Source organism: Strongylocentrotus purpuratus, unplaced genomic scaffold (genome assembly GCF_000002235.5).
Source record: "Strongylocentrotus purpuratus isolate Spur 01 unplaced genomic scaffold, Spur_5.0 spur5_scaffold_10, whole genome shotgun sequence".
NCBI lineage: Eukaryota > Metazoa > Echinodermata > Echinoidea > Camarodonta > Strongylocentrotidae > Strongylocentrotus > Strongylocentrotus purpuratus.
In genome coordinates, this window is record NW_022145595.1 from 22,880,296 (window position 1) to 22,895,451 (window position 15,156).

The window sequence follows — 15,156 nt, forward strand, 5'->3', positions numbered from 1 at the left end:
CCCTAAGCTCCAAAATAGCCACCGCAAAATAATTAAGGGGGGCTATTTTTTTAAGGGAAAATCTGAAAAGAGCCCTCGTAAAAAAAAAAGTAATTTTTTGGTTGCTACAAACAGTGATAACTTAAACTAATTATTTGTATGATGTGACATTATGAACAGTTGCAATGTAGTTGAACAAATGACAACCTTGATTAAGTTTATTAGTACTGAAAATAGGTAGGCTTGAAGCCACGAAATAGACATATTTAATAAGGAATTTAAATTCATATATAATTGTTCAAAATATCTGAAAATCATGAAGCATTTATCAGTGATTTGATGATTTGATACAGTAAATAACTTAATTATTCATACCCTTGGCTTACCAAGTTATGTAAATTTTGAAGAAAGCGAAAAATTGATTTGCCACTATTTATATTTCTCGAAAATGTGACATATTCAAGCTTACGTTCAAAAGTATTCAACAAAGGCCCTAATTCAACCTTGAGTTACGAAAAACATAGAATTTACTATTTAAAGGTTATGAATAATTCAGTTGTTGAATGTATAAGAATCGTGAGACTGGCCTCTTATGTGTACTTTTCAACTACTTTATTTTGTTTTGGTTTGATTTCTACAATTATAGCTGTGTGTGTGTGCTCTTGCCCAGTGCATGTAAATAGAGTGTACATGTAAATGCTAGCTGTTCGTCAAGTTACGCATGACTTTACGAACGACTTGTATATGAAAAGCCAAATGGGTTGCTCAATCATTATTGATTATTATTTATTAAGTTTAACTGTGCAGATGTAGATTAACATTTTTATTATAACAACCATTTTAATGCAAAGTATATTTTTTGCCATAATTTAATTGAGGTTATTGGAAATATCTGAAAAAACTTTGGGCATCCTATCTGGCACTCATATACAAGTTGTTCGTAAAGTCATGCATAACTTTACAAACTCTTTATGAAACACCCCACTGTGCACAGATTGTTATAGCGTAATGTTTTGATTTGTTTCGTTTTATTTATTTCATCATATTATATTTTATTTCATCATATTTGCATCTTACCATTTCGGCATTAGTTTGGATAAATAGTAGACCTGGTTTTTTTTTTCCAGAGATAATTATAAAACCAATGGTATTGAGTTGAAATGCTATTGGTTAAATTAATGAACATTTTATATTATTCTTGGTATTGCAATACTAATAGAACCCTAATGTTTCCTTTCTTAAAAACTTTATACCAGTACATACTCCTCCGTAGAGATGCTCTTAGAAACATCAAGAGGTCAAATGTCAAAGGTCAACATAAACAAACTTATATTTACAAATGCTATGTTTGCATTCATATTGGCAATTCTTTTGTTGAATTTAGTCATCTTCATTCACATTGGTTCATTTTATAAACATACTGAAAACTATGTTAAAGAAGTGGAAAGTAAGAAAAATAGTTGCCAAATTGAGGAGGAAACATTGATTCATTTTGATCTTTAGAAAATCCCTAACTTCTATGGGTCATTCAACTAAAGTATTCATTCACAATTTTCACATATGATGTGAACACTCTGTATACAACTCTTACACATTCCTTTTTTTGTATAGATTGATTAAGCAGCTTGAAAGTCATTAAAAGGGAAGATCACCCTGCTATTAAGTTAGTTTTAATAGAAGCAGAAAAATAGAGAGAAACAGATTAGTGAAAGTTTGAGCAAAATCCAATGAAAATAAGAAAGTTATGATTAATTTTAAATTGCGATCAATCAAACACAAATTGGCAACTCTGTGACGATCTAGCGATGTTCTTCCCTCCTTATTGCTCTGTACTATTAAACAAAATCAAAAATGTCTATTTTCCCAATAGAAAATGTGCAATCATACATGTACATGCACCGTAAAAATAATTATTGCAAATATGTTTCTATACAACCCCTGTATGGAACAAATATTTTTTGTCTCCAGTATTGAACTAAGAAGATGAACAATTTATGAAAGTTCTGTACAAAGCAAATTAGGTTGGCCTCCTCGCAAGATACACATACAGTGTTGCCAATAAATTCATAGCTTTACTACTTTGAACCGGATAATGCCTAAACTTTAACTAATTTACTTCTCGTTTATTTCTGCGTTTATTGATACCAGCTAATTGTTAGGGTGGACTTCCCTTTTAAAGCCCCACTGCACTAATTATAGCTATTTGTGCCCCTATGAAGCAAACAATGTCTAAGCGGTGACAATTGGTCCCCCATGATCATCTTATTCTTATGTTAATTGAGAGCTGGTTTGATAAGATAACCACCTGTCAGTGGAGGGAGGTCAAATCCTCCTGGCCAAACTAGTGCAGAGGGGCTTTAAGCCATTGGCTTTTGGAACAAGGGGAAATCCTGCAATGAACATTATGAGGATGAGAGAATTCAGGAGTCCATTGGTCCAGAATAATTTTTTTCCCTCCCCTTTTTATTTGATTCTTGCCAGGGAATAAATGCTGATAATTTATTTCTAGACATTGGAATAATTCATGAAAGTACTTTTTGAAATAGCATTATTGTGCGTGATTGATGGTTGGGTGATGTAGCAATTCTAAATTCATCCCTCCTCAATTCATCAGTTATGAATTAATTATGGATCAAGGATCATGGTAGTTATGGTTACAAATTTAAAATGCATGAAATGATAATTCTTTATTATGAATTTTGTATGTATCAGTTGTTATACATTATGAGATTTTATTCATAGGCCAGCTCTCACTAATTGCTTGCTGTGTGTGTGTGTGTGTTTTATTTATACTGTGTGTGTTCCTTCTGTTTATCATGCATGCGTGCATGTTGGAGTGTTTGTTTTCAATTATTTCTTTGTACTATTAATTTCACAAGCCAGTAAGGTCATCAGTGTGAGCTAGTTTCAGACTGAGTTATATTATTGCATGTATGTTAATGTGGGCTGTTACGTAAACATTTATTTCAAATTTGTTTATTTGGAGCTACATGTACAAGGGCGTTAACCATTACAGATGATATATTTCCCCCGCCCAGTCTTCAATATATTTTTTTTAGATCCTTTTCCCCAAAGTCCAAGTAATTATTTGTTTTAATCTGCAAAAAGTCTATACCTTCATATATTGACTGTTCTTGAGAAGTTTTCAGATCAAATTTGCACATCAGTGTCATCAAGTGATATAGTTTTCTTTATATATACTTTTAACTTTTTTGTTGCTATAAACCATCAACAGTGCTGGGATCATCGACATAAAATGTATATCTATTACAAATGTAATGTGTAGGTGATCCCCCCCCCCCAAAAAAAAAAAAAAAAAAAAAATTCTAAGTCCAATCATGAGATGCACTTATACCTGTAAATTTAATAAACGCAAAATGATACTTTTGAAAGCTGTGTAAGGAAATGCCCTCCTCATCTCAATTTTGCATAGATGGGTCATTAGGTCGAAGACCAAAGGTCATTTTACCTATAAATTAAGCTTTCATTAGTTAAGCATTGGATACAGTGAGTATTAGTATTGATAAATTAATTATTAAAAAAGAACATTCACATGCATCATGTACCGGTATATCATTTTAATTCAAGTATGACTTCTTTTTTTTTAATGAATATTGCAGCAAAGGAAATTGGTGTCTGTAAAAAATTAAAAAGTATGTCAAAGTTTTTGAAAATCTTCAATAATCTTGGATCAACCATTTTGGCCTTTAACTGATTTATTTGTTGCAAATTTATTTGTCCACCTTTTCCATTCCACCTCAAGACACATTGTCTCACTGTACTTATTATGTTCACTTGCCATTGTTAACGTTTTAGATTAATGAATCATTCTTTTCTTTGTGTTTCCTTGATGTCTTGTGCCGATTCTTGCTGTAAAACGAACAATAGAGGGTGAAAACCTTCAATGTAATGTAACCAATTGAAAGAATTGAGAGCACGAATGTGTAATGAGGCTCAATTTCAATGTTGTCTGCAAGATTATAAGTTAAACGATCAATGATATTCAATCCATTTGAAAGAAACTAGATTATTGCTCCCTTGAAAGCATATTTTGGGGGATATATATTCCACCTTGACGTATTATAGCATACATGTATGCCATAGAATATTGCCACAAACATGACTACCGGAACCTATCACAATTTATATTAAATTGCAGTGACATATTCTGGCTTAATGCATCATACAAATACATGCATAATATGTGATGCAAGTATTACAGTCCTCTTCGAAATCTACATTCCAAATTGTGCATTAGTCCACCCTCCTTATTGTGTTGAAACAATATGCATCAGTGGACAAATTGTTAAATGTTGTACAAACTTAATCATGGTCACTCTTTTCTTGAGAATTTAATATAGTATGTTCACCCTGTCAATTTCATTTTGATGTAATATATAAGAGTTGAGTTGTAATAGAGTGATGGGAAGGGGAATTAAGTTAATTGTGTTTTTTTAATTCTTTATTTCTTTGAGTGACATGATTATAAATAATTTGTTACCTTGTCAATTTATTTTTGCAATATTTAGGAAGCAGCTTTGTTGAAGAAACAAATTTCACATAATTTATACCAATCAAGCATTATCAGATTGACTTTTACACAATTCAGTTAGTTTATTTTTATAATAACACTTCAAACTAATATTATGAATCCATAATGTTTATAGAGAATTTGTTACCTTTTGAATATATTTTGCAATGTTTAGGAAGCAGGCTTGTTGAAGAAACAAATTTCACATAATTTATACCAATCAAGCATTATCAGATTGACTTTTACACAATTACTTTCTTTAAATAACAGCGCTTCAATCTTATATTATGAATCCTCTGTACACCCATGACATAATATGTGCATTTCTTTTTTTTCTCAAGCAGCTGACTTGATTCATAATAGCTTGAATTCAATTCACTTGAGCAGTTAACAAATGATGTGATGTTGATGTGGCTAATTCTGAGCTATGCCAGATTAATTGAACTGCTGCTGTGCTGTGTAGAATACAAAAGAAGAATAAACATTTTCCTCTGCTAAAAGCAGAAGAGCATTAAAGGAAACCTCAGCCCAAAGAATAAGTTTAGGTATTCTGAGCAATGATATGTATTCCTGCCCTTTGATGTACAATATTCCTGATGAAAATGTACAAGAGATATATAATTGAAGATATTCTTGGCATGTCATGCCTTTTAGCATGACATGGGCGTAGCCATTTTCTTGAAAATGTGACGTAACCAGATGAAGTTGTACATGTATCATGCAGTAAGCTTTAGTTGGGAATATTGTTTAAATCAATAACAAAACCTTTACTTTTCAATGAGGAAAATTCATAGCTGAGAAGAAAGAAATTAGATTTGGTAAAAAAATTTACAGAGGAAACAATTGTTGTAACTAATTCATTTAATAATACTAAAATATAGCAGTTGACAAATTAATTTCATTATGACTATGAGAAACCTTCACCCCAAAGAGCAACAACTTATTTGTGCAATTTGCGTTATGGTAATTGTAGTACAAACGATAATAGCAGGCAGGGAAAAAATTAATATTCATTTTTCGGGGGCTACTTTTCAACCTTGCCTGCATGAAAATAACATTCTAAAATTTGTTTTGCATTGAACTCTATGCAAATTTACTGGGGCTCTTTTCTGATTTTCGGGGGCTCTTTTAGGCATTTCGGGGGCTAATTCGCCCCGAGCCCCCGTGTATTTTTTTCACTGATAGCAGGTGAATGAAATGCTTCATCACCATGCACACCTGGGAAGGAAGCATCCATAAATTTGAATACATTTACTTGATAAACGACTTCACATAGTACGTCACTTTATCAGGAAAAAGGCAATGTCCATGTCATGCTGAGAAACTGTACATTATTCTTGCTTTATGCCTCTCTCATACACTTTGGTGGCCGGGGAATCTTGTAGACTATTTGACAAGAAAATCATAAATCTCTCAGAATACCACATCCAAATTATGTGACTGGCAATTAGTCTGCCATCAAAATTTGATTGGGCAATCTAAACTTCATCTTTTCATGATTCAAATACAAGCTACTCATAAATAGAAAAGCAAAATGTGATCTGTAAAAACGGCATTAATATTTTTAACTCCTAAACTTACTTTTAATTCTCGCCAAAAAAAAAATTATCATGCAACTTTTGGTGTTATAAACATGTTAATTAATTTGTATATATTAACTGCTACCGGAAATAGAAAACAGATGAAAAAAATGTTTTACAAAACTCCTAAACTTTGGTTGTTACCTTTAGTTCTCAGTATGCAGCTTGTGGGGGATGATCCAGTTCCTTGTAGCATTGCTACATGCATTTTCATACACAAATTATTTTGGGGGGATCATATTTGTATGAAGGAGAAAGGGATAACATTGAAAGAAAAAATACAAAATACAATATCCTTAAAATTATTTTCCAACTTAAATTTTTTATGATATTGAAAGTTAGAGAGAGAAGAGGTGGCACATTTATTTTTCATTGTTATTCATTAAATCCAGAATAGAGTAAAAAGTTGTAAAAATTTGATGCCCAAGTGATTTGCAACTCATCATATTATTTTGAATTGTTTTATTAAGACAGTAGAGAAAGGGGTAAACCAACTAAATTCTTACAAGAAGTTAAGTGTGGTGTGTACTTTGATTCTAAATGTATATAATATTTGCTGTATATCATGATTTATGTGATTATGTATAGAGAGCTGTAATATATTGATGATATAAAATTGATTGTATGATATTGTACATGTCAATTATATGGAAGATTATTTGAATTTTGAATGAAAATGTACATGGCTATGTGGCCCTTTGTTATTTGTAGTGAAATACAAAATCGGCTGAAAAGAAAATATTTCCGGGAGTGTTTCTTTTATATTGAGTACCATCTGTATTTATTCACTTATCCTCATTTATTTTATTTCCATAAATAAATAAGGAACTTGGCAAATGTTCTTGTTTTATGAATGACTGGAAGGAGAGTATTTAGAGTAGTATGGATCAATACCAGCCAGAGGATTGCTTTCACCCTTAACCTTGATGTGTGTTTTTTATTCCGAAATTTTCTAGAATATAGGAAACATTCTTCACATGTCCTCGAGTGATAACAGCCTTTTCCATCAGAGAAAAGGTGTCTTAAAAGCCCCTCTAAGGTGTTGGGAGCCAAAAAAATTGTTGGCAAATTTTTTTTTTAAATTACCGGTAGACAAAGATGTGAAAGGGTTTGTCATTTAACACACACTTCTCCAAGGATTTTCAAAACAAATGTGTTTCAAAGATGAGTATTGATGACAGAATGCCATATTTTGGTTTACTGTTGTATGCAGAAAACCTTGATTTTTTTATTCTTTCATCAATATTCGTCTTCAAACACATTTGCTTGAAAATCATTGCAGAAGTGTGTTAAAATGACAACCCTTTCACATCTTTGTCCAATTTAAGTTATTAATTACCACCAAATTTTTGGAGCTCCCAACACTTTAGAGAGGCTTAAGTGAAAGGGTGTTATACCTAATATAGTTTTTGATATAGATATACATCCTTCTGACTTGATTGAAGAAGTTCCTTGAATACCAACAATTCATGGGCACATTGCAAATGGCAAATTCCATAAGGGATCTTGACTTTTAAAAATATTCAGAACTTCCTTTTCCTCAAACTTTCTCTGATCTGTTGTTGTTTTTTCTGCTTTTTCAGTAAACACTTGAGCTGCACGTCTTTATGAGAGATGAACTTTTAAAGTTCTGTATTTATACTGTAAGGTTTCATGCATGATCACGTATCATAGCACCCACTCAAGCGGTTGCATCAACACTGTCCTTGGCTTCAAAATCAATAAAATGCATTTATGAGTACTTACAAAGCTGATCACACCCAATAGATGAACTTGCCCTAGTTATTAGAAAACATACAAGTAACTAAGAGTGACTCGATAACATTGCCTCAGATGCTGAAACAAACTCCTGAATTTAGCTCATGCTGCAAAAACGCCTGAAATCATAATTATAAACCTTTAGGTCAGTCAGGAATCCAATGACTTTTCAAGCCGATCGCCTGTCTGATTATCAAGATATTATCAAGATATTTATGATTGGAAATCGAAAATCAAATTTTCCGTTTTCCTAACGGTTTTTATAACACTACAGTCTATTGGGGGGAATGAGTATGGTAAAACCGGTCACTCAAAGATTTTTACTTTTTTGAGGCACTTCATGATCATTTTGAAGCGCAATTTTTCTAGGGCTTCAATATTTCACCATATCAGAAAAACTGATAACATGTAGGGCCAAGCATTTCAGATTTAACATTGTTAAACGATTCCCTTTAAAGCTTGGAAAATTCTCAAAGGTTAATCGCAGATCAATCATCATCGTCATCATTGTCATGGAAATATAATGTATGAGCGGATCCAGGATTTTGTAAAATAAGGGGGCACAATTTTTTTACAAAGGAAGGGCCACACCTCTAAAGTTGAGGACTTGAGATAATTACTGGACTTTGGTTTTAAAGATGCAAGGGATACAGACCGGAAGTGCCCCCTCGTCCCTCCCCCTAAATTTACCAGTTTTAGATTCACTTCAAACGTGACCCCCTCACTTTGATGTCACATAAGCCTCGCCTACATTCTAATATGTATGGGTGAATGAGTGCATTCATATACAAGCCATGACTCTGCAGAAAAATTGCAGATATGATATAACGGGTAAAATTGTGAACTCCTGTATGAAATCACTATCAAAATTAATATTTGAGCATTGCCAAGAGAGGGCAGCATTGGATCAAATCCAATGGATTCATCAACTCGACTGCTCTAACACAACCTGCACGTTTATCACCCTTGACCTGCTATGATAAATATTGTAAGCCAAGGAAGTAACAATTAATAAAAATTAATTATGAAAAGTAATGAAAAGTAACTATTAATAACCCCATGGAGAAAACTTTCAATGTGTGAGGTTTACATAAAAAATTGACTGGCAAAATTCCACAGGAAAGGATAAAAGTTAGCCTACTAGATTAGTTACGTTCGTAGAAGCTGACCTATACCCCCCCCCCCCCCCCCCATTTCTATCTCCTCTCTCTCTCCCCCCCCCCCCCCCCCCCCAATCTCTCTCTTTCTCTCTCCCTTTCTCTCTCCCCATCTCTCTCTCTCTCTCTCTCTCTCTCTCCCTTTCTCTCTCCCTCTATCTCTCTCTCTCTCTCTCTCCCCCCCCCCCCCCATCTATATATCCTTCTTAATTTCTCCTCCTGCCACCCACACACTCTTCCTCCCTCCCTCCCTCCCTTCTCGTGCATTTTTTTTTTGAGGGGGCGGAAAAACAAACTTTTCAGGAACAAAATTTCAGTAGTATCAGGAAGCTGTAATGAATGGAGATACCGTCTCGAAAGAATTTTCCGAGGGGAAAATATTCAAGATTAACCTGGCTTAACAAAAAGAAATGTAACCCTCTCCAACCATCATTTCCATCAACAGCTGTCCATATCAATGCACAGTCCGTCTCTGGAATTCCAAATAGTACGAAATGTTACGCAACGCCATCTGCTTCCATAAGTTCTCTATTCACTCTTTTGCAAATATATGCAAGCACCGAGCTTTGAAGCCATGCGTAGCACCGACAAATTAAGTCATGTTCAGTGAAGATGTATTTAGCTGTAACATATAAAAGACAGAATTAACAACATAAGACCAGTGCAACTTTATATTAGTCATCAAGTGCTTTTTCTGTTCTCGGGTAGCTCTACTGAAGACATGGCCATTTCAACCAGCGAAATCGACCAAGGAAATCGTGAGTTAGAGCGAATGAAAGGTTTTCATCATCATGATTTTCTCATCTAATTATTGACATTTTCCGAAAATTTCCGAAATTTGTACATAGCTAGTAAGGTAGTCTAAAGGTTTATCTTCCTAAATAACTAAATGAAATTGTGTTGTATGTTTGCGCATTTATTGATTGAGGGCTAGAAGTTGTCAAGTTATCACCACTATTCACCCCAAATACGGGCCCACAAAGCAAAAGCCGCCGTGCTCGCTGGGCTGGGCTGTGTGTGGAAAGGGAGGACCTAGTGCTACTAGGGAGCTGTACGGTTTCGGAGGGGGATTAAGGGGATTACGGTAGGGGAAACAAAAGACGCGCGGTGCCACGGATGGCTTCAAAGGGGCCTCTTGGACGGGATCTCCATTCATTACAGCTTCCTGGTAGTATAAAACCATCGTCAAGTTACGGGTGGGCGTGGCAGAAGTGGGCGTGGCAGGGGCTTGTCGGCACTTACCCGACATGAACCGCAAGCTTCCTTTTTTTCTTGCAGAGATAATGTGAATAAAGACACGAAACTGTTGAAAAACTGCAACTGTCCTCTCTTTTGAAAGCATTAGGAGGACTTATCATTCGTCTAAAACTCTAAATCATATTCCAATCATGTCATGTGTATAATTTTTCATTTATGATTTGTTCCCTCGAACATACCCAACGTGTCAACGTGTACTTCCGTAGTTTCCGTAAACAAAGTATCGACAGGCTTTGTCCTGATCCTGGAGGCTATTACCTCATTTCCGCCAATGAACAGTTATTCTCTCAAGTGCTCAGCTCAATTCATTGCTTTGAACGTGGATGATTTCAGCCAACAATTCATTTATAATCATTCGAATCCAACCGAGTAGGCGTGAGTTAGTTCTACAGACATTCGACAGCGATCTACCCCGCTCCTCTCCCGTGTCTTCACCTGACGCAGTGGTAGAGAGTTCTGTGAGTTCCTTGCTTGCGTGTGGCGGTTCAAAACGAAGCGAGTCTGTATTTGAGGTTCCAAAACGACCTGGAAATAAAAATGGATTCCGCTGATACACCAGTTAGACAAAGAAAGAAAGTCACAGCCGACAACGCTCGTGGTGATTTTGACCAAACCGAACAGACTGCAAAAAATGTGATTCAACAGGAAGAGGATGACCAAGTCCAAGATGATGGTCATGATGGTGTGGACTGCAAATGTGCAATTATTATTTTGTTCCTCGTGTTTGCTGTTGTGTTTTTAGGCAGCGTGACCCTGGGATCTAGATTTTCCCTTCCAATTTCTCTATTTAGCACACTTAACAATAGAATGACAGGACAAACAGAACAAAAATTAAATCCCACGAAGGCCACATTTCATGACAGGGAACAAAAAGCAAGTGATTCATTTCATCAAAAAGATTATGATGGTCATGTGCGTGAAAATAATGATGGGTTTTCAGCAGATGAAATCCTGATGCATTCTGAAAATCAATTTGAGAGAAATGGAGAGATGAAGGAAAAGCCTTCGAAGCCTGTGTTGGACAAACAGACAATCCTCTGGTGGACTGATGCACTGTTTCCTCATTCTCATCGAGGTCACATCTCGAACATCACTTGTGGAGAGCATACTTGTTTGACAACAAGCGACAAACGGGTGTTGTCTGACCCACTAACAAGAGGTATTTTATTTTATGGAACAGATTTCAGAGCATATGAGGCACCGCTACCAAGAAAACCATGGCACGAGTGGGCGCTGCTTCATGAAGAATCACCCATGAATAATTATGCCTTGGTCCACGGCATGCGGCTCTTCAACCACACAGCTACTTTCAAAAGAGGATCAGACTATCCAATAACGACACACTCTCTTACAAATGTGGATTATTTAACCGAGAGGGAACCTGTTCCAATTGAAGAAAAGAACAGATTACGAAAGAAGAACTTTGCGCCGATACTCTACGTCCAGTCTCACTGTGACGTAGCAGGAGACAGAGATAGATTCGTCAAGGAGCTTATGAAACATATACGAGTTGATTCCTATGGTCAATGCTTGAACAACAAGAAGATTCCAGAAGATCTGAGCAATCCTATTGACTCAATGGAATCAGAACAGTTCTATGACTTTATCTCAAAGTACAAATTCCACCTTGCTTTTGAAAATGCCATTTGCGATGACTACATCACCGAGAAGTTCTTTCGCCCGCTTCACGTCGGATCTGTACCAATCTACCGAGGGTCCCCCTCTGCCCAGGATTGGGCTCCGAGCAAGAGATCATTCATCGACGTTAACCAGTTTGAATCCCCAAGGCAGCTTGCCTACTTCATCAAACTCCTAGATGAAAATGATGATATTTATTTAGAATATTTGTCGTTTAAGGAAACGGGCATCACAAACAAAGCCCTGGTAGATCACATGAATAATCGCGACTATGCCATAAACCAGTGGAACCTGCACAGCTTCATCTCTGGTTTCGAGTGCCACGTCTGCAAAAAGATTTCCGAGCGGTACAAAGCTGAGCTGGACCCTAGTCATCCCGCCCCAGAGAAGAAGATAGGAGATAGTTCTCATATGGGATGTCCACCCCCTGCACCCTCAGTTGGAAACATAGAAGATATACCTGCAACCGAAGGGTGAGAATGGGATAGATTCATGTAATACATTCTGTAATCTGTAGGTAGATCTAGAGGTGCAAAAAAAAAACAGCCACCCTTGTATATTGCTCCCAAGCAGAATGGGATGAAATCAAACCATTCATAACAAAACAAAAGTGCATTCTGTTTTCTTTTTTCTTTTGTTATCCCTCTTCATATTTTTCTTAAAACTTATAGTTATAGTGATGTGTTTTGCTTTTAAATAAATGTATCAGGATTTACAAGGGTGGTGGAAATGCATCCATACCTGTTTATGAATAGGAGGCAATTATAGTCCATTCTAAACCCTTGCCTAGTATATTGCAGATTCCCTGTGATTGACTGCTTCTGTTTGTATGACACAGCCATTTTCTAGTTTGGGATTCCTGTTGAAAGTTATTATAGACTCTGTCTATAACTGGAAGGAAAAAAAGAATACGGTAGTCTGTGCTTCCAGACTAAGAGGATACATATCTGTGTTACAATAGCTTTCGTGTACATACCAATCTGGCAATCATACAAGATTCTTTCTTTCCAAACCGACACCTTTTTTATACCTGGGATGATTATTTATGCTTTTTGCTTTTTGTGATCTTTTGCAGGATTCATAACTGGATTCAGGACTACTGGGGAATGAGGGACCAGGTGGTCGCTCTGGAGGAAATGATCAAGGATGGTGCAAAGGATTCTTCCAAACTCTTTGAGGTCATGGAGGATATTTATAATGAAAACCATCGGCCTTGAAGCACATCTGGATAACACAACATATTGGCAGCTCCAGGATAAATTTTGCATATTTGTCAAAGTCAAATTGTCTGACAAATACAGAAAGTAAAAATAGCAATGCATTATCATTTTCTACTGGTAATGGGGCGTAATATGTATACAAATGTAAAAATAGCACTGTTCACCAGAGGGCATGATCCTTTGTCCCCCCCCCCCCCTCCTCCTCCCCTTCAACAGCACTTAATAGATGATAACCATTAACCATCGTTTGAATGCTGGTGTAATAAAGTGCTCATCCGCATCTACCTGTAGGCCATTTGTTAGGCACATTTGCATGTGCAACGTGAAGTGCGTGATGATGTTTTTGAATAACTTGCTGACAGTTTTATGATTGCAGGCAGTGTCTTTATTCTTTCCATTCAGTTGAGGTTTTCTCTATATTGCACAGACCTCTTTCATGTATGTACATGTAAGGATAAGAAATTAAGCAATTTCTTTGTTTCATCTCAATTTTTGTCTATCTCAGTTGAGTAATATAACAAGAATTTAATATTGTTGTTATGATTTGTGTAATTCTTCAAGGGAATAGGAAAATGATGGCTTTATATTTTGCACCAATTAAAAAAAATAGTAATGGAGGGATTCTATATATATATATGTAAAAACAGACAAGGCATTTCCAATCACATATTACCTCAGCTAAAAATGTGTATTTGGTGAATTTGTATATCACTGTTCAGATATTAAATCACACATTCTAAAGATCCTAGTGTTTCATGCCTTGCATGCCCCGGTTGCCCCCAATCATTTCTTCTGTCATGAAAGTACTCACTGATAGCATAGGTGTAGAGTGAGTATTCCACCTATCTTTATATTTAAAATAAAATAGCTTCAGTTTCTTTTTCTCATCAAGATCATAAAGTTCAAGTATATTTTTGAAATATGTCAGAGGAGAACACATGTATGGTATCACTGTGCATTACATCCGCCTTTCCAACCATATTGAACTATAGATGAAGATTATGGAAGTTAGACAGAATAACTTTCGTACTTGGTGCTATATAAAATTGCAGGCTGAATGAAAATGCTAATATACTTGCCAAAATATTTTTTTTTTAAAGAATATGTAGTGCCTTGAATTTAAAGAAATATGGTCAAAGGATATCTATCTTTTTAATATTCTTTCACTGATGTCAGTCTTTGTTGTTCCCTTTTTACTTTATTTACAGGATGATTAGAGCAGTTCTTTTTGTAATTGCTAGATGAAAAAGTAACTGAAAGTATTCTATCTAATTATTGTAAAGCATTTTACATTTACTTGAATGCAAAGTTTGATTTGAGACACCCATTTACTGCGTGACTGAAAAACAATTCGTAATTCGTAACTCATGCCCTGAGCAGAACTCAAAGTTGTCTTTAATTTGAAAACTTTATCTATAGGTCACTAACTCACTATGATAAAATCTGTATTGGTATTGTCTCATACTTAGTGTCTTCCAAAGTTTTATGTGTGCAATCCATGAGTTATTGAGAAACACAATAGTTCAATGCATATATGTTTGTTTTTTCTTTAATATAAGTGAAAGAACGTTGTATATAAAATCAGGAGTAAAGTTAGTTGCTTGTGATGTGATATTTTGAATTAATGACATAGTGGTATGACTTATGCAATTATTATTATCATTTGTTTGTTTTTAATTGTGTATTGTTAATTTTTTTTTTTAATAGTAATAGTAAATGACAAATGATGCTCTATGATTAATACATGTATATGCAATCATGACTTTGGAAACAGATTCAACTTTCATCTTCCAGCTAGAGAATATTTAAGAAAAAAATACAAATTATTTTCTGGGCAACAAAATGTGTTCCTTTGTCTTGTTTCACGATATCATTATGGAACCACAGAGTCTTTTTTTTTAATGTGTCATAGATATTATACTTATCATCAATGCAAGAATGAATCAAATTTCTGTGGTGAAAGTTGATTGGCTATGAGTACTTTCAAGAGAAGAGTCGTAGCTCTGAAGAAAAGGCAAAGAGGGAGAGGAGGGAGA

At 35.2% G+C, this 15,156-nt stretch overlaps 1 protein-coding gene across 1 annotated transcript; it reads left to right on the forward strand.

Annotated features, from left to right (window-relative positions):
* The first annotated feature begins 10,436 nt into the window (after positions 1-10,436).
* Positions 10,437-14,963, forward strand: LOC578938 (alpha-(1,3)-fucosyltransferase 11). The gene is made up of 2 exons (XM_779075.5): positions 10,437-12,373; positions 12,976-14,963. Exons 1-2 carry the CDS (start codon positions 10,800-10,802, stop codon positions 13,115-13,117), a joined length of 1,716 nt encoding a protein of 571 aa, XP_784168.4. The 5' UTR covers positions 10,437-10,799; the 3' UTR covers positions 13,118-14,963.
* Positions 14,964-15,156: the final 193 nt, after the last annotated feature.

Excerpts from the sequence above, each read along its gene's own strand:
- LOC578938 (XM_779075.5), top strand. The coding sequence starts at position 10,800 with ATGGATTCCGCTGATACACCAGTTAGACAAAGAAAGAAAGTCACAGCC. Across the intron at positions 12,374-12,975 it reads GATATACCTGCAACCGAAGG|GATTCATAACTGGATTCAGG; the intron begins GTGAGAATGGGA and ends GATCTTTTGCAG.